Source organism: Elephas maximus, chromosome 3, assembly GCF_024166365.1.
Source record: "Elephas maximus indicus isolate mEleMax1 chromosome 3, mEleMax1 primary haplotype, whole genome shotgun sequence".
Lineage (NCBI taxonomy): Eukaryota > Metazoa > Chordata > Mammalia > Proboscidea > Elephantidae > Elephas > Elephas maximus.
In genome coordinates, this window is record NC_064821.1 from 42,549,537 (window position 1) to 42,570,205 (window position 20,669).

Sequence of the window (20,669 nt, forward strand, 5' to 3'; positions counted from 1 at the left end):
CGAGGGGCGGCCGGGCCTCAGTCGGTTCCAGGGAATCCCAGCTACTGTCTGTGTCCAGGCGGCCACCAACACCTCGAGGATGTTTGCAATGTTCCAGAAACCTAAGACCTTCAAGCTGCGGGCCCTGCATAGCGAGAAGAAGTTCGGAGTGGCGGGTAGGAGCTGCAAGGAAGTGCTGCGGAAAGGATGCCGCCAGTTCCAGGTCCTCTGCCAGCCCGCCCCGCGCTCGCCTCGGTCCCGGGCAGGTGGGCGCCCAGCCTCCCCTGCGGCGCCATGAGAGGTTGGGGTGGCCCCTGCCTGGCCCGTGGTCCCCGCGCGCCAGGGAGCTCGTGTGCCCTTCTGCAAGGGAGGGAGCGTGTCAAAGCCTGCCAGTCGGGTAGGAAGTGGGTCAAGCTAGAGACTCACAAGAAAAAGGCCCACAGAAGGGTAGGGACTTAACTGGACACTCGGTTTATAGGCTTCGGGCCGTCTTAGGAGGTATTTCTTTTGCTGGAAGAGGGTGAAGCATTCGGTGGGTAGGTTTCTCTCCACTGTATGGTCTTAACTAATGGTGATACTACTCATTTATTGTTTTTTCGCCACCACCAAGGCTATACTAAGCTCATACCGTGCTTAATGGACACATTGTATCGTTTAAACCAAACCACACCGGCTGCCGTTGAGTCAATTCTGACTCATAGCGACCCAATAGGACAGAGTAGAACTGCCTCATAGGGTTTCCAAGGAGCAGCTGATTGGAGTCGAACTGCCTACCTTTTGGTTATAAAACCCTATGAGGACAAAATTACTACATCTTAAAAAAACAAAAAGTTGCCATCAGAGGTGATTAGGACTCCTGGCGCCCCCATGTGTTGTGAGAGTAGAACTGTTCTCCATCGGGTTTTCAATGTCTGCTTGTTAGGAAGTAGATTGGCAGGACTGTCTTCGGAGGAGCCTCTGGGTGGACTTGAACCTCCAACCTTAAGGTTAGCAGTGGAGCATGTTAACTGATTTTCACCACCCATCCACATCTTACAGGTGGAGAAACTAAAAATGAACGTAGTTTACACGAACTGTGCCCTTACCATGCACCAGACATTGTGCACTCTTTATGTGGGTTCTACTATCCAGTCCAGAAAAGAGCCCTATGGGTTCAGTACTAACATCCTCATGTACAGAGGAGGAAGCACGCACAGAGAGACTAAGTAGCTAAGTAACTTGCCCATAGCTACAAAGTAACGGGGGCTGCCTTTAAACCCAGGATTGTCTAATTCTAAAGGAGTTCTTGGATGGCGCAAATGGTTAAGCACTTGACTACTAGCTGAAAGGATGGCAGTTCAAACCCCCAGGTACCTCGGAAGACAGGCCTGGCAATCTGGTTCTGAAAAGTCACAACCTTGAAAACCCTATGGAGCACTTCACACACATGCGGTCATCACAAGTCGGAATCAACTCCGTGACAACTAACAACAACAACATATAATTCCAAAGCCTGTTTCAGTATCTTAGCAGAGCCTCTGAAGGGATTAGGGCTGTAGCAAAATGGCTAAGATGTGGGATGTCCTCCTCGGACTTATAGCGCCATGCCTGGCACACACACAGGTTCAACACCTAGTTGTGGAACAATACAGCATTTTAGCAAAGAGGGTTCTTGCAGGTCCTTGACACCTCTTCCAGACGGTGCTCAGGTGCTCACCAGAAATTGAGGAGAGAATAAGACGTGCTGCTTTTCCTCTTCAAAACCGGAGGGTGTGGTGAACGTCTGAGGTGGGGAGAAGCTCCAGGGAATCTGTGCTCCATAGGGTTTTCAGTGGCCCATCTTCTGAGTTGCCTTGGATGGACTTGAATCATTTCATTCACCATTAGCCACCTGGGCTCCCACAGCCCACCGCGACCCCTACCCCAAATGTTCCTGTAGCTCTTGAGCATAATAGTGGAGCGCAGGGGTTTATGAAGCAGCCTGGGACAGTTTTCCTTCTTCTGACTTGGATCACACCACCGCCTGGACTGGAGACAGGAGACCTGGGTTCTGGTCGCACATCTGCTGCTAACTCTGTGTGCTCACGGGTAGATGGCCACTTTACCTCTCTGTGCCTCAGTTTTCCCATCTGTAAAATGAGGGGGTTGAGCTAAGATAGTCTCCAAAGGTCCTCCTGGCACTAACATTTCCTGAATGGGTTTATACTAGTGCCAGGGTTGCAAACCCTGGTGGCATAATGGTTAAGAGTTCGGCTCCTATCCAAAAGGTTGGCAGTTCGAATCCACCAGGTGCTCCTTGGAAACCCTACAAGGGCAGTTCTGCTCTGTCACTATGTGTTGGAATTCATGGCAATGGATTTGGTTTTTTTTTTTTTGGTTTACATGTGTGGGGCAGAGGTGGGCAGTGGGAGGAGGATTGCCATAAAATTCCTAAAATTGATCAATGTCAAACAATAGGGAGCCAAGCCTCAGGAAATTAACAGTACAGTATACTGATCACACTCTTGTTGACAGAGGCAGTTCTCAGTAAGATGTTCCCCTTCATTAACCATTGCCTCTGAGAAAATGGGAGTCCCTGAGTGGAGCAAATAATAATGCACTCGGCTGCTAACAGCAAGGTCGAAGTCTACCCAGGGATGCCTCAGAAGAAGGGCCTGGCGATCTACTTCCCAAAGTTCAGCCACTGAAAGTCCTGTGGAGCGCAGTTCTACTGTGACACTGAGGGGTCGCCACGAGTCAGGACTGACTCAGCAGCAACTTTTTTTTTTTTTTTTTAACTGGTTATGAAAACTCATCAAGTAGGCATGTCCAGAGATGTGTAGTCCTTGTCAGTGAGATGTTAATAGGCTTAGTAAATGCAGTTACAGGTGGTTTTCTGAAATCGACTCTATTTTTAGTGCCCTCAGGATCTGTGTGGCGAATCCTATAAAGCAAGCAGACACCAATTCATATATATATATTTTATGTGACTTTCCAAATTTTAGAATGACTTAAAGCAAAGTGCCCTTGTTTGGATGCGCCGAGTTTTAGACACTAAATGTTTGTCTCAGTTGACCTTGACTTTTTAAAACACTGCGAGGTCTTGTTCTCTGGGGGGATTGCAGATGACAAACCTCATCCTGCCGCTCTGAGAGAGGCCCCCCGAGGCCCCGTCAGTCAGCGGCCTGCCTGCTCTTCCTCTTCCCCACTCTCTGCCCACAGCTCCCCGAGTCTGGCTGCCGCCTGTGCCTGTATGAGGATGGCACCGAGCTGACTGGAGACTACTTCCCGAGTGTCCCTGACAACTCAGAGCTCGTGCTGCTCACCGCGGGCCAGACCTGGCAGGGCTGTAAGTAGAGAGACCTCTGAGGTGGGCGGGGAAGCATGTGGGGCTTAGTGAGCGGGTCCTGGGGGTTCGATGCCAGGAAGGGCTCCCCCTTGCTGTAAGATCTAGAGCATAAGGGAAGAAGTCTTCTGGAGTTGGCAGTAGACAACACTGCTTAGATGGCTGGGTCCTAAGTCTTCTTGCCCAGGGACTCAGTTCAGTTTGTTGTTCTAAGTCTTTTTTTCTTAATTCTTTTTATTTGTATTCACTGGAGGTGTCCTGTTGTGTGCCACTGAGTTGATTCTGACTCATAGCGACCCTATAGAACAGAGTAGAACTGCCCCACAGGGTTTCCAAGGAGCAGCTGGTGGATTTGAACTGCCAGCCTTTTGGTTAGCAGCCTGAGCTCTAGCGACCCTATAGGACAGAGCAGAACTCTGGGTTCCAAGGCTGTGATCTTTACAGCTGGTAACCGAGAGGTTGGCAGTTTGAACTCAACAGTTAGTCTGCAAGAGCAAGATGTGGCAGTCTGATTCCGTAAAGATTTACAGCCTTGGAAACCCTAGGACAGAGTAAACCCTTAGAAACCCTAGGACAGAGTAAACTGTCCCTATAGGGTTTCTAAGAAGTGGCTGGTAGATTTGAACTGATGACATTTGGGTTAGCAGCCAAGCTCTTAACTACTGTGCCACCAGGGCTTCAATTAAAGGAAAAGGAGTGATATATGGGAATTACAATTTACAAGTAATATTAGCACAAAAAACTAAGGATTCTGTATGGTCTAATATGGGAAGAGGTCCATGGGGGGATAATACCATGAGTTACTGCACTGGGTGACATGAACCCTAATGATGCCACTGCCCCATGCTGGTGAGAAATATCACTGTGTGCCCTGCCCTTCCATCTCCAGGGCTGTCTGGCTCTTGTGCAAATGGAGTCAAGTGTCAGGAGATGTGTCTGGTGCCCCAGGAAGGCAGTGGGCACTCAGAGGAGTGGAGGTACAGATTTTGCCCCCTCTGCTGCAGTGACAGAAAGAGAAGCCTGGGAGGGGCAGCCCTGCCCACAGGCTGCACATTTGTAGCTGAAAGAGGGTAGACTAGGGCGTGTGCTCTCTTGCTTACTCTGTCTCTCACTCTCTGTCTCTGCCCCTCAGTTTCTTTGTGTCTCTGTCTCTCTCTTTGTCTTTGGCTCTCTTTCTTTCTCTCTCTCTCTGTTGCTCTCTCTCTCTCTGGTACTTTGTCTCCATCTCTTCTGGAACCTTTTGTAGTCATTCTTTTCCAAAATTGTTTTAGCTCCTTTGCCTTTCCGTGTGAATTTTAGAATAATCTTGCCTATATCTACAAAATATTTTTCTGGGATTTTGATAGGAATTGTGTTAAGCCTGTTTATCAGTTTGAAGAGAACTGATATCTTTACTATGTTGAGTCTTTTGACCCACGAACATTGTATGTCTCACCCCTTACCTAGACTATCTTTGATGACTTTCATCAGCATTCTGTAGTTTTTAAGCATTCAAATCTGGTGCATGTTTTGTTAGACTTAAGCCTAAGTATTTCATTTTTTTTGAATAACTATAAAGGGTATTATATTTTTAATTCTGGTTTCCACATGTTTGTTGCTAGTGTATAAAAATAAAGTTGATTTTTGTATTTTGATTTTGATCTTATATCCTGTGACCTTGCTGAACTTGCTTATTAGTTCTAGGAGTTTTTTTTTTTAAGTAGATTCTGTGAGGTTTTGTCATCTGTGTTAGGGACAGTTTTATTTCTTTCCAATCTTTATGCCCTTCTTTTCTTTCCTATTGCATTAGCCCGCTTGCCTCGAGAGCACATCTCTTGGCCTGGGATCTTTTGGGTGATGGACGTGGTTTATGTCATCCTGAGAAGGATGACATAAGGGCCAAGGATGGGCAAGATGCTCCTTATCCTGCCCTGGCTGTGAGGTCTGGATGCCTAGGTCTGGTCCTTGGTCATCTCCAGCAGGTCTGTGTCCCCGAGAAAGCATATTCAGATGCAAGTGCCTCATGAGGAAGCCCCATTTTCACAGTGAGAATAGTAGTTCTCATCTCCTAGTTATGAAACGGTTAAGTGCTTGGTTGCTAACCAAAAGGTTGGCAGTCCAAGCCCACGCAGTGGCTCCACAGAAGAAAGACCTGGCAATCTGCTCCCATAAAGATTATAGCCTAGGAAACCCTACTGGGTAGTTCTGCCCAGTCACATGGGTTTCCTGTGATCAAAATCGACTGACAGCACATGACAACAATAACAATAGTTGTGGTGAGGCTCAAGTACTTGCAAAGCACATAGCGAGCACTGGAAGATGCTGGAAGTGCTAGTGAGAGCTAACTGCTCCTGCGCGGGGCGGGAAGCCAGTGATTCCACCATATGTTCCTCAGGGTGGGTGGCAGGGTGGATGGCAGACCGTGCTTAGATCTGGGCAAGAATGTCACCACAGAAACTACCTTCATCTGGCCATGAGCATCACTGTGAGCAGCTGGCATCTGCTGTTGGCAGTGCCCAGACTCTGACAATGGAGGTGGATGCGGGAGGAGCCTTTCCTGCTGGCCTGGCAGTGCCGTGCTCTGAAGGCTTCCCGGGGACCCTGTGCCCTTCTGTTTCCCTCTTCTGGTGGCAGATGCCAATGACATCGGTCGCTTCCTCAGTGTGTTTCACAAGCCGCACGTGGGCGTCATCCAGGCGGCCCGACAGCTGCTCTCCGATGAGCAGTCCCCCCTGAGGCAGAAGCTGCTGGCGGACTTCCTTCACAATGTCAATGAGAACATCGCGGCTGAGACCAGAGCTGAGGACCAGCAGTGGTTTGAGGGTACGTTGCGGGAGAGAGCTGAATGGGCAAGGGCTTCCTCAGAGCCAGAGATGTCAGGGTTAATTGGATTCTACTTCAATGTCTATAAATAAGCTCACAAGATGAAGGGGTCTGCCTGGTACCTCTGGGGGTCAGGGTAGAAGACCTGAACAAAGTGCTGCCAAGTGGGGGCTTGGCAAAGACTGGGAAGCCCACTCTGCATGACGTGGGTCACACAGAGTCCAGGGCAGCCCTCCAGACTGGCCTTTATACCAAGCAGAAGCAACTCTGAGAGATGACAATCCTCTCAGAAAAGGAGGGTTTGAGGTACTAGCCAGGCAAAAGCCCTTTGTAGTTGTTTGAGATGCCCCATGCTGGTGAACCAGAAGAATCTGCCTCTGCTAAAAAGCAAACCAAAAAAAACCTAAACCCAGTGCCATCGAGTTGATTTCGGCTCATAGCGACCCTATACCTAGAACTGGCCCATAGAGTTTCCAAGGATTCGAACTGCTGACCCTTTGGTTAGCAGCTGTAGCACTTAACCACTACGCCACCAGGGTTTCCAAAAAGCAAACAGACAGACAAAAAACAAAGATCTTATGCGTATCACTCCTAGAATCCTCAAGAAGAAGGAACTTGACCTTCACTTCTGACCAGCCGGGCAGAGGAATGCTTGAGGGGCCGGGCCACATGCAGACCCCAGGAACCTGGCTTGCTCCCATAGCAGTCTCCTCTTCTTCCTCTCAGGTTTGGAGTCCCGATTTAGGAACAAGTCAAGCTATTTGAGATACAGCTGCGAGAGCCGGATCCGGAGTTACCTGAGAGAGGTGAGTCCACGTTGACGCTGGGTTGCTGAGTGGTTTAAGAGGCTGCTCAGCCAGCTCAGGGAGCTTCTCGTCCCAGCGGTGAGTGCAGAAGTTGGCAGTGTCACCCCCCGCTTTGGTGCTTGTACAGATCTAGTCAGGCTGCTCTGAAGAAACAAGCCAGTGCCCTACCTGCTTGCACTATAGAAGTACATGGCTGCACAGTTTTCCTCGTCTGCCCGGCTTCTCATGCATGGTTCTAGCATTTGACTCCCATTCTCCTCAGAGGATGATGCTGGAGTCTTTCAGGGACTGGCTGCCCTTGACTGGAATTGCCTTTTCCCAGAAGCTGCCAAGTCAGAACTTTTCCCCCTTCCAAGCTGCTTGTAATTCTCTCTACAGTTTTTGAATAGAGCCAACCTTTGGGTGTCTTCATCTGTCAGGCCATTCAGTTCTGAGATGAACTTAGCCCAAATCAACCGCTTTTCTCTGTCCACCATTAGCTCTGACTGATGTCTACACGGTTGGCCGGTAGCCTTTCTTTTTGCCTGAACTTTCATTTATTTCCCTCTCCCATGGTAAAGTGTGGTAGGCTGACCTCTGAGGAATGGAAAGGGCTGAGTTGAGCTTGTTGCATGGAATACCTTCCCGAGGCGCTTTGAGTAATGGTTGGGTCTGAGCTCTGACTTTGTGGCTAAATAGCGTAACTCCCCCGTTGTCTGGGAGGTGTGAGAAAGAGACGGATGTGGATTTAAAGTGTAAATGCTCCTGGTGGAAACTGCTCTTAGCCTTCAAGAAGAAATCAGTTCTTGGGTTCATTGTCCCCGACATGATCTCTATTTAGCTTCCCTTTCAACAAAGAAATAGGCCCAGTTGACAAATGAAGTTCAAAGTAAGAGAGAGCCTCGGAGTGGGGCACTAGAGCGTGCCCGTAAATGGAGGGAGAATTGGACCCATTCTGGGGTAATTGAGTTGCGTGGTCCTTGCACTTTGCCAGTAAATTGGGTTTTGTGCAGCTCCCTTCAGATCTCTTATAGTGGGATGAGGAGCGGAGGGGTGGGCTTGGGGGCTGCTTCCAGAAGTGACTTCTGGGCTCAGACATCTGTGAAGATATGAAGCATAAGAGACATGAGTTCCTGGGAATGTGCTTTGAGTGTGAAGCCAAGCAGCATGCCCCACTGGGCTCTGTCTGCCCTGGTGTTCCTAGGAGTTCTTAGCTGCCGGCCCCCTTGTTGAGGGTGGAGCACGATTGTGGGGCCTGGGGGAAGAAGTGGGTGTGGGCAGCAGCTCACAGCACAAGCCCCTGGGTTTCTGTCTGTCTGTAATGGTTTCTGCCCTTCTGCTTGGAGATAAACCATGTGGCCGTCTTATTCCCCAGCCCTGTAGATGGCGCCTCCACCCCCCACGCCTTGACACCCCCATACCCGGCTATGCATTTTAGACTAGATTTTAGTTTTGTGAAAACTTGTTTTGGAGAAGGAAACCCCAGGACTGGGGCCCAGCTCTGCTTTCTCCTCTCCGCTCCCCTCCTTGCACCCTGCCCCCACTGCTGACTGGATGCACTGCACACCTCTCTGCTGGGGACCCCCTCCCTGGACCTGGCCGGCGTCTCCCAGGCATCCCTGACAGCCGCCCTACGTGGCCTGGCTGAGCTACAATCCCTCCTCTGTGGTCTCCACTCACTCACTGTGTGAGGCACCAGCCCCCCTGGAATCCTACAGCTGCTCCTTGATCCCAGTGGATCACAAGCCCCTCAAGGAGGGGCCTCCCCGGTCTTCACTGTTACACTGGGTGTGGGCAGCGTGCTGGGCACTGGGTGGTGGGCGGCAGGCAACAGTGGGTGGTGGTGGCCTGGCCGGTTTTTCCCCATGCAGCAGTGGTGGGTACCAGGGTAGATGGGGCAGCTGGGATGCCCAGTTCTTCAGTTCATTATCTGCCTGGCTGTGATCAGAGTTAAAAAAAAAAAAAAAAAAAATTGCCATTGTGTTGATTCCAACTCATAGCGACCCTATAGGACTGCCCCATAGGGTTTCCAAAGAGCGGCTGGTGGATTCAAACTGCCGACCATTTGGTTAGCAGCTGTAGCCCTTAACCACTGTGCCACCAGGGCGGGGCTTAAACAGGCCTGTGGGATTCAGGCAGCCCGGACTGCAGTAGAGTCACCCCATCCACACCCAGTCCTTCCTCTCATGAGCTTATCCCTGTCTGCAAACCCCTTCCCACCCTCCCGTCCTTTGGGGTGGGAGCAGAACTGCAGGCCCTGGGGCATCTCAAAGCCGTGCTGAGCAGGCTCCTTGGTTCCTCAGGTGGCGTCATGTGCCTCCATGGTGAGTGCTGGGGCCCAGGAGGAGTACACCAGGATCCTCGGCCGCATGAGCCAGAAGCTGAAGTCTGCGCAGTACCACGGCAGCTACTTTGACAGAGGGGCCCGAGCAGATGACCGCCTCTGCACACCAGAGGGCTGGTTCTCCTGCCAGGTGAGCTGTGTGCTTAGATCCTGTGGCCCCCCAGCAGCTGCTGAGCCTGCCCCCGTCCCCACGCCTGCCTGGGCGCGATGCTGGGTGCAGTGTGGGCAGGAGTCCCTGAGCCGCGGTCCTGTCTTCTATATGCCTGGAATCATCCAAGGGCTGGCCAACGTAGACTGTTGGGCTCATCCCAGGTTCTGTCTCTGGAGGGCTGAGTGGGGCCTGAGAATCTGCATTCTAACAAGTTCCCAGTGACACTGCCGCTGATGATCAGGGTGGGAAATAAACCATTCTGTGAGGTGGAGAGGCCTTGCCTTGGCGTCTGGTAGCTAAATGATGTAACGAGGAGTGATTATGTTCATCTGGGTGGGCTGGCAGGAGAAGCATGATTCAGGAGTCTCTGAAAAATGTTTTTTTCTCTCCTCGGGTAAGATTTCTAGATGACATAGCATCTAGGTGTCTCACGGTTTGAGGCCGGATGGGATCTTTTTGGTCACCAATTAATGCTACCTGGTGTCTTGGCATTGGTTAGAAACAGTGTTCAAATCTGCCCAGGCCGACCCCCGAGCACCATTTGGAACAGGTGTCACCACTCTGGTAGCCAAGGATGACCTCCGCTAGGGCAAGCCGTCTGGATGCCATCCTGGTTTTCCCTTCTGCAAGTCATGATGTAGCCCGCTGCCATGTGAGAGCAACTGGCTGATGCTTCTTGCCGTTTCCAAATTGCAAAGTGCATTTCCAGTAAAGTCCTTGGCCGACACGGTGGCCTTCCCACTGCCACTAAGTGGACAGCCACAGGAGCTGGTTCTGTGGGCAGTGTCTGAGCGGGAGCATGCTGCCGGTGAGGCACCCCTCCTACCGCAAAGACCTCTTCAGTGCTGTCTCCAGGGCAGTTTCTTCACGTAGGTTTCCTCGCGTACTTCTTCCAAGTTAGTTTAAAACTCACAATTTCAAATGAATTCATGTCGTCACACGTTCACTGAGTATTCATGGTGTGCTGTGCCTGGTGATAGGTGTTGGAATGCAAAGATGAAAAATCGTGAATCCCTGACCATAGGGAGACTCAGCATCATAGAAGGAGAAAGACACATGAACCATTAAGGATGCAGTCAGTTTGTGCTGGGAGCTGAAGGTGCACAGGGAGACACGGCTCGTCCTCTTGGGATGGTGGGGTGGAGTCAAGAGGGCTTCAGGGACGAGGTGACACTGTAGAGCTGAGCTTCAAATGGTGCGCAGGGGTTGGTAGGAGTGGCAGTAACTCAGCCTGAGCAGGGCCAGGTAGGTATGGCTAGGGGTGAGCAGCAGTGGGTGCTGGAGAGCTGCAGCCCCTCAGGCATGCTGGAGCACAGGGTGGCAGGGTGAGGTGGTAGCACGCGGCGTATGTTTGAGAAATGTTGGCAAATGAATGGAGGCACTGAGTGGCCAGGAGTGCCAGCCACTGGGACAGCAGGTTCAGCAGGGCAGTCCAAACTCTAAGCATCCCCAATAACCCAGCCTCTGGGTTGGGCTACCAGGGAAAGCGTTGGAAGTCTGTGGAGTGGATGGAAAGGGAGCAGCCAGGTGCCAGGTCCTGGCTCCGCCCATCACTGACTGTGGGCCTGGGCAACCTGTCCCTTCCTCGGCCTCTGTTTCCCATGAGGTGGGGATGACAACGTGTGATTGCAGGAGCATGCTAAGGATAGGGACAATGGAGTGCCCCAGTGTGGGACACAGGAGATGCCAGTAAGGGGAGCTGTCATTTGTAACAGTGACAGTATGCATGTGTGTGCTTGTGGGAAACTGAGAACATGACATTAGGGGTAATGAGGGCAAAAAGGGGGCCTGACTCCAAAGATGGAATTTTTAATCCTTTTAACAGCAGATGTTACCAGGGACTGAATCCTCTGCTGGGCATACTTCCCACTAAAGCCATCTGTGTGATTCCCCACCTCTGATGTGGTGGGGGAGTCCCTGGGTGGTGCAAATGGTTAACGTGCTTGCCTACTAGCCAAGAAATTGGTAGTTCAAGTCCACCCAGAGGCACCTTAGAAGAAAGGCCCGGCAATCTACTTCCAAAAATCAGCCACTGAAAACCCTATGGAGCACAGTGCTGCTCTGACACACGTGGGGCCGCCATTAGTCAGAGTTGACTCCGTGGCAATGTGATGGCGGAAGTCAGCAGGCAGCAGACTTGCTCTGTGGCCTTCACTTTGTTCTCTTTGGCGTGCAGGGTCCTTTTGACATGGACGACTGTTTGTCTAAACACTCCATCAACCCCTACAGCAACCGAGAGAGCAGGATTGTCTTCAGCACCTGGAACCTGGATCACATGTAAGTATAAATCCTAAGAGGGCTTCAGGAGGCCCTGTCTCTGAGAACCACGCTCACAGACCACCATTCTTCCTAGCTGTCAGTGAGCATGTTTTCTAGCAGCTGTGATTGGGGGTCATTGTGCTTTAGTTTTAATTGCAGTGGGCTCTCTGAGGAGCTGGGGTTGCATCCCTGCCCACATCCATGTGCCCTTGAGCTGCCGCTGCTCTACCCTGGATTCCCAGTATGAGTGCAGTGGGTATCACAGAGCTGCTGGGAGAGTGACATCGTGGGGAGGCACCTGGCATAGCTCTGAGCCCCTGGCAAGGGTTCACTGTCATGTGTCACTGCGCCGTGCATGTGTTTCTTGCCTGAACCAGGATGAGCTCAGTAAGCAGTAGCTCTTTGTTGTTCTAGCCTGTCAGCTTTTCTGGTTTAAACACCATGGGCAAACCTCTTGGCTAGCAGGGCTCTTTTTATATCTGTATTAGCTCTGTGACAGCTCATTCCAAAGAAAGAGTAGAAATAGAAAATTTCATTATTTTCAACAAAGACACTCTCCTTGGCTACAATTGTGTCATCACCTCTGTTTTATGAAGACAAAGAAAAGATCTTCAAATGCCCGTACAATTGCTGTATTACTTTTTGGATCTAGATTTTTTTGTGAAAAGTTATAAAGATTATAGATATGGTTGGAGCCCCCTTTTCTCCCTTCCTGTCCTCAGTCCCCTTTCTTGCCTCTCCCCATTCCCCAGAATAACCACTGCCCTTCCAATACCTGTCTGTATGCCTTTGCCATTTATGTACGTGTAGGGTGCAGATGGTCTCCTACTCTGTCATTCTGCAGCTTGCCTTTTCATGCTAATTATGTTCCTGGTGATGCATGTGTAGATTTGGCTCATTCACTTTAGCAGGTATAGAAGACTTGAGTTTTGAATATACTGCAATTTTAACATCCATTTCCATACCGGGAGACAGGTGATTTCTAGTTTTGCACAATCAGAAACATCTCTGAAATGAATGCTCTTCTATGTCTCCTGGCTCCAGGCTATGGTGGTCTGCAGACCAGCAGCATCAGCAGAGTCTGGGAGCTTGTCAGGAAGGCAGATGCTCAAGTCCTGCTCCAAACCTGCTGCATTGGAATGGCCACCTTATCCACCTGCCCTCTGATCCATGACCCAGGTGCATGCTCAGGTGTGAGGAGCACTGCTGTGGGGAAAGTACTTGGCCTGGAGGGCCACCCATCTCCACCTTTCCCAGCAGTTCCTAGGCTGCCCTCTCCAGTGCTCCAGTTCATACGCTCACCAGCTGTGTGAATTTACATTGCCCCACGTCCTGCCAGCGCTTGGTGTCATTGTACTTTTTGCATTTTCCCCATCTGATGGGCAAGAAACAGATTCACCTGCTTTAATTTTCATTTTCCTGATGATTAGGAAGGTTGAATATATGTTCATTGGCCATTTGCGTCTTCTATGAACGGGCTGTTGCTTTCCTTTGCTCATTGTTTATTGGGTTTTTGTTTTCTTCTTTATTTGTTGTGATTCTTTACATATTCTGCATTCTAATTCCTTTCTGGCTATTTATGTTACAGATATATTTTCCTGGTCTAGGGCTTGTCTTAATTCTATGATGTCTTTTGTTGTGACAAGTTTTACATTTTAAATTTGAATGTAGTCAGATGTATCTTTTCCAAAGCGTGGGTTAAGAAATCCTTCCCACTCTATTATTATATTCTTCTAAAATTAAAATTATTATTATTTTTTTCCATGCAGGCCTTTAATCCATGTAGAATTAGAGCATAAGGCGAGGCCCAGAAGCTAATTTAATTCTTTTCCACATGCTTGTCCAAGAGCTGTTCAGGGATCTCCCATTCCTTCCCTGCTAGTTTGTTGTGTGCCTCCTGACATGCCTGATGCTCAAAGATACTTCCTGGGCTTTCCAGCTATCAGTCTGCTCTTGTCCTTTACCTGACCCATTGGAGGGTAGGATATCAGCAGATAGCACGAGCATTTAAAAAATGAAGTAGGCCAGACTAGAAGAGGATACAATGAAAAGTGCAGAATGCATGGCATGTATAAGCAATGTTTCATGAAGCTTTTGTCTCAGTAGTTATACCCTCTCTCTCTCTCTCTCGATACGTATGTTTTTGTTGTTGTTGTTAGGTGCCATTGAGTCAGTTCTGACTCATAGTGACCCTGTATACAGCAGAACAAAACACTGCCTGGTCCTGCGCCATCCTCACAATCATCACTATATTTGAGCCTATTGTTGCAGCCACTGTGTCAATCCATCTCATCAAGGGTCTTCCTCTTTTTCACTGACCCTCTACTTTACCAAGCATGATGTCCTTCTCCAGGGACTGGTCCCTCCTGATAACATGTCCAAAGTATGTGACATGTAGTCTTGTCATCCTCACTTCTAAGGAGCATCCTGGCTGTACTTCTTCCAAGACAGATTTGTTCATTCTTCTGGTAGTCCATGGTATATTCAGTATTCTTCACCAATACCATAATTTAAAGGTGTTGATTCTTTGGTCTTTTTTGTCCATTGTCCAGCTTTTTTTTTTAAAGTGACACCTTGTATTGGATATTTCTCTGTGTTGTAGGGGAGTGAAATCTATGCAAGCCAGTTTTGTCCGCCATCTTGCCACAGCCTTCCTAGCCTTGGTGTTTCTAATTCCATCTGGTTCATTTACAGGTTTTTACACCTATTATTGCATGGTCTTTTTTTTTTTTTTCCAGAAAATTTAAATGTATTTTATTTTAATTTTGCTTTAAGTGAAAGTTTACAAGTCAAGTCAGTCTCTCACACAAAAACTTAAATACACCTTGGTACATACTCCCAGTTGCTCTCCCGCTAATGAGACAGTCCACTCCCTTCCTCCAGTCTCTCTTTTCATGTCCATTCTGCCAGCTTCTAACGCCCTCTACCCTCTCATCTCCCTTCCAGGGAGGATATGCCAACATAGTCTCAAGTGTCCACCTGATCTAAGAAGCTCACTCCTCACCAGCATCCCTCTCCAACCCATTGCCCAGTCCAATCCCTGTCTGAAGAGTTGGCTTCGGGAATGGTTCCTGTCCTGAGCCAACAGAAGGTCTGGGGGCCATGACCACCGGGGTCCTTCTAGTCACAGTCAGACCATTAAGTCTGGTCTTTTTATGAGAATTTGGGGGTCTGCATCCCACTGCTCTCCTGCTCCATCAGGGGTTCTATGTTGTGTTCCCTGTCAGGGTGGTCATTGGTTGTAGCCAGGCACCGTCTAGCTCTTCTGGTGTCAGGCTGATGTAGTCTCTGGTTTTTGTGGCCCTTTCTGTCTCTTGGCCTCGGAATTACCTTGTGTCCTTGGTGTTCTTTATTCTCCTTTGATCCAGGTGGGTTGAGACCAATTCATGCATCTTAGATGGCTACTTCCTAGCATTTTAGACCCCAGACGCCTCTCTCCGAGGTGGGATGCAGAATGTTTTCTTAATAGATTTTATTATGCCAGTTGACTTAGATGTCCCCTGAAACCATGGTCCCCAAACTCCCACCCTTGCTACGCCGGCCTTTGAAGCATTCAGTTTATTCAGGAAACCTCTTTGCTTTTGGTTTAGTCCAGTTGTTGCACAGTCTTTTGAATAGTTTGTTTCTAAGTGAAGCACATTTACAAGACACAATATCATAATTAAAAAAAAATGGACACACATGTATGAATACAAAAGTATAAGGTAAGAAGAGAAATGAGATGATGGGTAGTAGTCAAAGGTGACTTTAGTTTTCTTTGTAATGTTCTATTTAAAAAAATATTTTCATATAATTATTTTCTAAACTTTTACACAGATAAAAGTGTGGAAGCATATAAGCCAAAGTGTTGATGATAGTTAATTCTAACATGAGAACGTGGGTGACTGCCTTTTTTTTCCTCTGTACTTTTCAGTTTTTTTTTTTTAATATCCACAAATAAAAATTTTAAAGTCAAATAAGCAAAGTTGGTAATATCAGGCTTTGCCAGACAGACCTGGCAGAGCAGACATGAGCAAGTTTCAGCTGTGATACTTTTAAGATGAGTTTATTAAATAACGTCCCACAGTGGTAGTACTGGCGGTAGCTAGATGTTGATTATATCAAGTTCATTGCGATCCCGTTCCTTCTGGGATGTTCCCAAGTGTTATTCTGCAAGGTGTGGAATCACCTTGGAGAAAACCATTTGACCTTTGGTCTTGAGAGTCAGACCTGAGAGCCAGACCACAGCTAAGGCAAATTCATGGGGGGTGACCAGACCAAAGGGACCACCTGGGGGCCCTATGTTGACTAAGCCCCAGGAGGCATGATGTAATCTATTATGGCCAATAAAGACCTTGGAAGACAGAGGCTCAGGGAGCTTTTTGGTTGGTGACCATGCATGGGAGAGGGTAGCGTGTCCGTCGGTGGGACATGAAAGCTCCGCACTGTGACCCCTCCCAGACCTCACCATATGTGTCTCGTCCTTTGTATTCTTATTGTTATATTAAGGTTGCTATTGCAGGTATGGTATCCTGTCCATGAATTGTGAGTTGTTCCAGCAACTTATCAGACCCCAAGAAACAGGGCGAGCTGGCCAGTCTGAAGTAGAGGGAGTCATGTAGACTCCTGGGCTTGTGGCTAGTGCCCTGAGGTGATAGAGGAAAACTCCAAGTTTGGAGCTGGCTGGTCTGAAGTGGGGAGAGTCATGTGGATGGACCCCAGAGCTTGCAGACAGTCAGTTCCTGCCAACGCAGCCCTGGGTGGAAAGGGATGAGAGAGAAAAGGGCTCATGGGCAGCTGGTGTCTGAAGTAGCCAAGGAGGGAAGCTGAGATTTCCACAGAATGCAGCTGGCATGTGGAGTGGGATTTGTTAGCCACCCCACAATTTGGCACTAGAGGAGGGTGATCTTAGTCTCCCTGGACTGGTTTGCACAATTGGTGCAGCAGGCAGGGTTTGCCAGAGTGATGCTGGTGTCACTTACACCCTCTGAAATCTTAAAAAATTTCCACTTGTTTTTTCCTGTAAGCAACCAAATATTGTTTTACATTGTAGCTGAAACCACTGAGTAAAAAGTGCATTTCAAATGTTTCTGGTGTAATAGAGAACTTCCATGGGCAACCTGTTACCTGTGGGATTGTGACAACAGAACATGACCGTCTGACCTTACTTTGCAGAATCGAAAAGAAACGCACTATTGTTCCGACACTGGCCGAAGCAGTTAAAGAACAGGACGGAAGAGAAGTGGACTGGGAGTACTTTTACAGCCTGCTGTTTACCTCAGAGAATCTAAAATTAGTGCACATCGCCTGCCATAAGAAAACCACCCACAATCTCATCTGTGACCCCAGCAAGATCTACAGACCCAAGGTCGGGTTGAAGAAGAAGCGGCCTGCTCGGAAACGCACGTGACCTCAGCACCCCGTGTTGGGACCTCGCATGAGCCCATCAGTGACATGCCCTCCTTTTTGCTCTTGCTGCAGGACCTTGCCCGGGCCCAACAGGGGGGGCGCTGTCCTTCTCACAGGTGCTAGCTTGTTTTTTTTTTTTTTGATTACTCCAGTGGTTCTTGGAAAAAACTCTAGCTTTTTAAAATTTTCTACAAATTTCTGATTTCAGTACATTTTTGAATCTGTTTTCTACATCACTGACAGCCCAACTTCCACAGAACGAGCTTTAGTGGACTCGGTGAACGTCTGTGGGTACCTGGTAATACCGGTTGACAAGAGTAAGGAATTCTTTGAACTCAGGGATGCTTTTGCTCTGATTTTACCAGTATTTTGTATGCTTATAGCTTAATGTCCATCCTGAAAAAGTGTAATGCCTCAACTTAGCCCCTCGTTTTAGGCTGGGTTCTCTAAAGGAGCAAAACCTGTGAAGCGTCTATGTATATATGTGTGTATGTGTGTGTGAATATATATATGTATATATATATATATATAGAGAGAGAGATTTATATCCAGGAAGTGGCTTATGCAGTTGCAGAGGCTGGAAAGTCCACGGATCAGGCTGGAGGCTTCTCCTGACTTACGTAGCTGCAGGGGCTGGTGAATCCAAGACCAGCAGGTAAGCTGCTAGCTCAAGTCCCAAGAGCTGGAGGTCAGATGAATAGGATCCAGGGTGAGCAAAAGCCCATGAGCCTTGTCGGAAAGGCTACCTGTATTGGTTGTAGGCTACACCCCCAAGGAAACGTCCTTTCACGTGACTGGCTACTCATAGCAGATCCCATTGTGGAGGTGATCACGGTATGTCACATCTCATCATGGAGATGATTACATCATTCTACGACTGTCCAACTACATAACTGCCAAACCACTGAGAATCATGGCCCAGCCAAGTCGACAGCAGCTTTAACGATCACACCTTTCTTGCCTGAGGGACAGATGGTTAATTTACTCATCAACTTGACCCTGTTGGGTCTTAACACAAGACAAATAGAAGGCTCTGTCTTCTGGACTCTTATATGCTCAGAAAAGATTTCGGACCCTATTGGGGTAAGATGTTTGTATTCCACAAAGACCAGACGCAAGTATGCAGTGCAGAGTCGTTTATAATGACAAAAAACGGGAAAGCTTCCAAATGCCCATCTGTGGGCATGCTGATTATGGTATTCGGTTGAACCATATGAAATTACTGTTTTTCTAAGTAAGAAATGATCAGATTTACATTATGCAAAACTATGTTGTATAACTATGCAGAGTATGATGCCATTTTGTTTTCTAAAAGGCCATATGTGTGTACCATATGTATGTATGTAAACATGTGCAGAGTCTGTATGTAGTTAGCGCATGCACGGACAGCCCATATGCATGTTAGGGCATGAACAGTCTGTATGACTGCATACACGGAGACAGTGTGTCTGTATGTTAGTGCGTGCATGGAGACATTCTGGAAGGAACCACTCCAAACTGAACAGTGGTAGTCCTGCGGGCTGGATTACAAAGGACTTATTTTTAAATCATATGTTTTATAGTATTTAAATTTTTTCAAATGAACTTGATTTCGTAACATTTTAAAATTTACTGTTTAAAGTTATACATTTTATAATACTTGGATTTTTACAAGCTATTTTATAATCAGAAAAAGCAATAAAAATTTTTCAAAAATAGACATGTCAGAAGTTTGTACTCATGGAGAAAACAATGAACACAAGGCTAAAATGGAGTCAGTGGTTTTTAAAAAATTGACTGAGATCATTCTGTTTTCTTAACTGAAATGTGGAAGTACCTTGGAATGAGCCATTGGTGTCTGTGGGATTTTTAGTGTTCCCACTTACAACACGAAGTATTTACCTACTCTGATTGGGGGAGTTACGAACAGCGGGGGCTGAAGACCGGGGGCCGGGACACCTGGTTCCCCCCCAACCCTTGCACTACCGGGCTCCCTTGCACTGCCAAGAGCTCTCTGGAGCTCAGCAGCTTCCTCGCCTGTGTGGTGAGGAGGATGGGTCTTCCAGCCCCATAATTCTGAGTTTAGGGAATGAGCTGTTCATTTTCCAGTAATGGAAATGTGTATCTTTGAATCTGAAGCATTTTTTTTTTTTATTATTTTTATTGTGCTTTAAGTGAAAGTTTACAAATCAAGTCAGTCTCTCACACAAAAACTTATGTACACCTTGATACACACTCCCAATTACTCTCCCCCTAATGAGACAGCCTGCTCTCTCCCTCCACTCGCTCTTTTCGTGTCCATTTCGCCAGCTTCTAACCCCCTCCACCCTCTCATCTCCCCTCCAGGCAGGAAATGCCAACATAGTCTCAAGTGTCCACCTGATCCGAGAAGCTCACTCTCCAACATCCAGCATCCCTCTCCAACCCATTGTCCAGTCCAATCCCTGTCTGAAGAGTTGGCTTTGGGAGTGGTTCCTGTCCTGGGCCAACAGAAGGTCTGGGAGCCATGACCACTGGGGTCCTTCCAGTCTCAGTCAGACCATTAAGTCTGGTCTTTTTATGAGAATTTGGGGTCTGCATCCCACTGCTCTCCTGCTCCCTCAGGGGGTTTCTGTTGTGTTCCCTATCAGGGCAGTCATTGGTTGTAGCCAGGGACCATCTAGTTCTTCTGGCCTCAGGATGATGTAGTCTCTGGTTCATGTGGCCCTTTCTGTCTCTTGGCCTCGTAATTACCTTGTGCCCTTGGTGTTCTTCATTCTCCTTTGCTCCAGGTGGGTTGAGACCAATTGATGCATCTTAGATGGCTGCTTGCTAGCGTTTAAGACCCCAGATGCCACTCTTCAAAGTGGGATGCAGAATGTTTTCTTAATAGATTTTATTATGCCAATTGACTTAGATGTCCCCAAAACCGTGGTCCCCAAACCCCTGCCCCTGCTATGCTGGCTTTTGAAGCATTTAGTTTATTCAGGAAACTTCTTTGCTTTTGGTCCAGTTGTGCTGACCTCCCCTGTATTGTGTGCTGTCTTTCCCTTCACCTAAAGTAGTTCTTATCTACTATCTAATTAGTGAATACCCCTCTCCCACCTTCCCTTCCTCCCCGCCTCGTAACCACAAAAGAATGTTTTCTTCTCAGTTTAAACTATTTCTCAAGTTCTTATAATAGTGGTCTTATACAATATTTGTCCTTTTGCAACTGACTAATTTCACTCAGCATAATGCCTTCTAGGTTCCTCCATGTTATGAAATGTTTCACAGATTCCTCACTGTTCTTTATCGATGGGTACTATTCCAGTGTGTGAATATACCATAATTTATTTATCCATTCATCCATTGATGGGCACCTTGGTTGCTTCCATGTTTTTGCTATTGTAAACAGTGCTGCAATAAACATGGGTGTGCATGTATCTGTTCGTGTAAAGGCTCTTATTTCTCTAGGATATATTCCAAGCAGTGGGATCGCTGGATCGTATGGTAGTTCTATTTTTAACTTCTTAAGGAAGCACCAAATCAATTTCCAAAGTGGTTGTACCATTTGACATTCCCACCAGCAGTGTAGAAGTGTTCCAATCTCTCCACAGCCTCTCCAACATTTATTATTTTGTGTTTTTTTGGATTCATGCCAGCCTTGTTGGAGTGAGATGAAATCTCATTGTAGTTTTGATCTGCATTTCTCTAATG

General features: G+C 47.9%; 1 protein-coding gene across 1 annotated transcript; it reads left to right on the plus strand.

Annotated features, from left to right (window-relative positions):
• The first annotated feature begins 1 nt into the window (after position 1).
• DFFB (DNA fragmentation factor subunit beta) lies at positions 2-18,902 on the plus strand. Its single transcript, XM_049877717.1, has 7 exons — positions 2-202; positions 3,160-3,286; positions 5,897-6,085; positions 6,812-6,891; positions 9,174-9,344; positions 11,542-11,642; positions 16,779-18,902. Exons 1-7 carry the CDS (start codon positions 80-82, stop codon positions 17,011-17,013), a joined length of 1,026 nt encoding a protein of 341 aa, XP_049733674.1. The 5' UTR covers positions 2-79; the 3' UTR covers positions 17,014-18,902.
• The last annotated feature ends 1,767 nt before the right edge of the window (positions 18,903-20,669 follow it).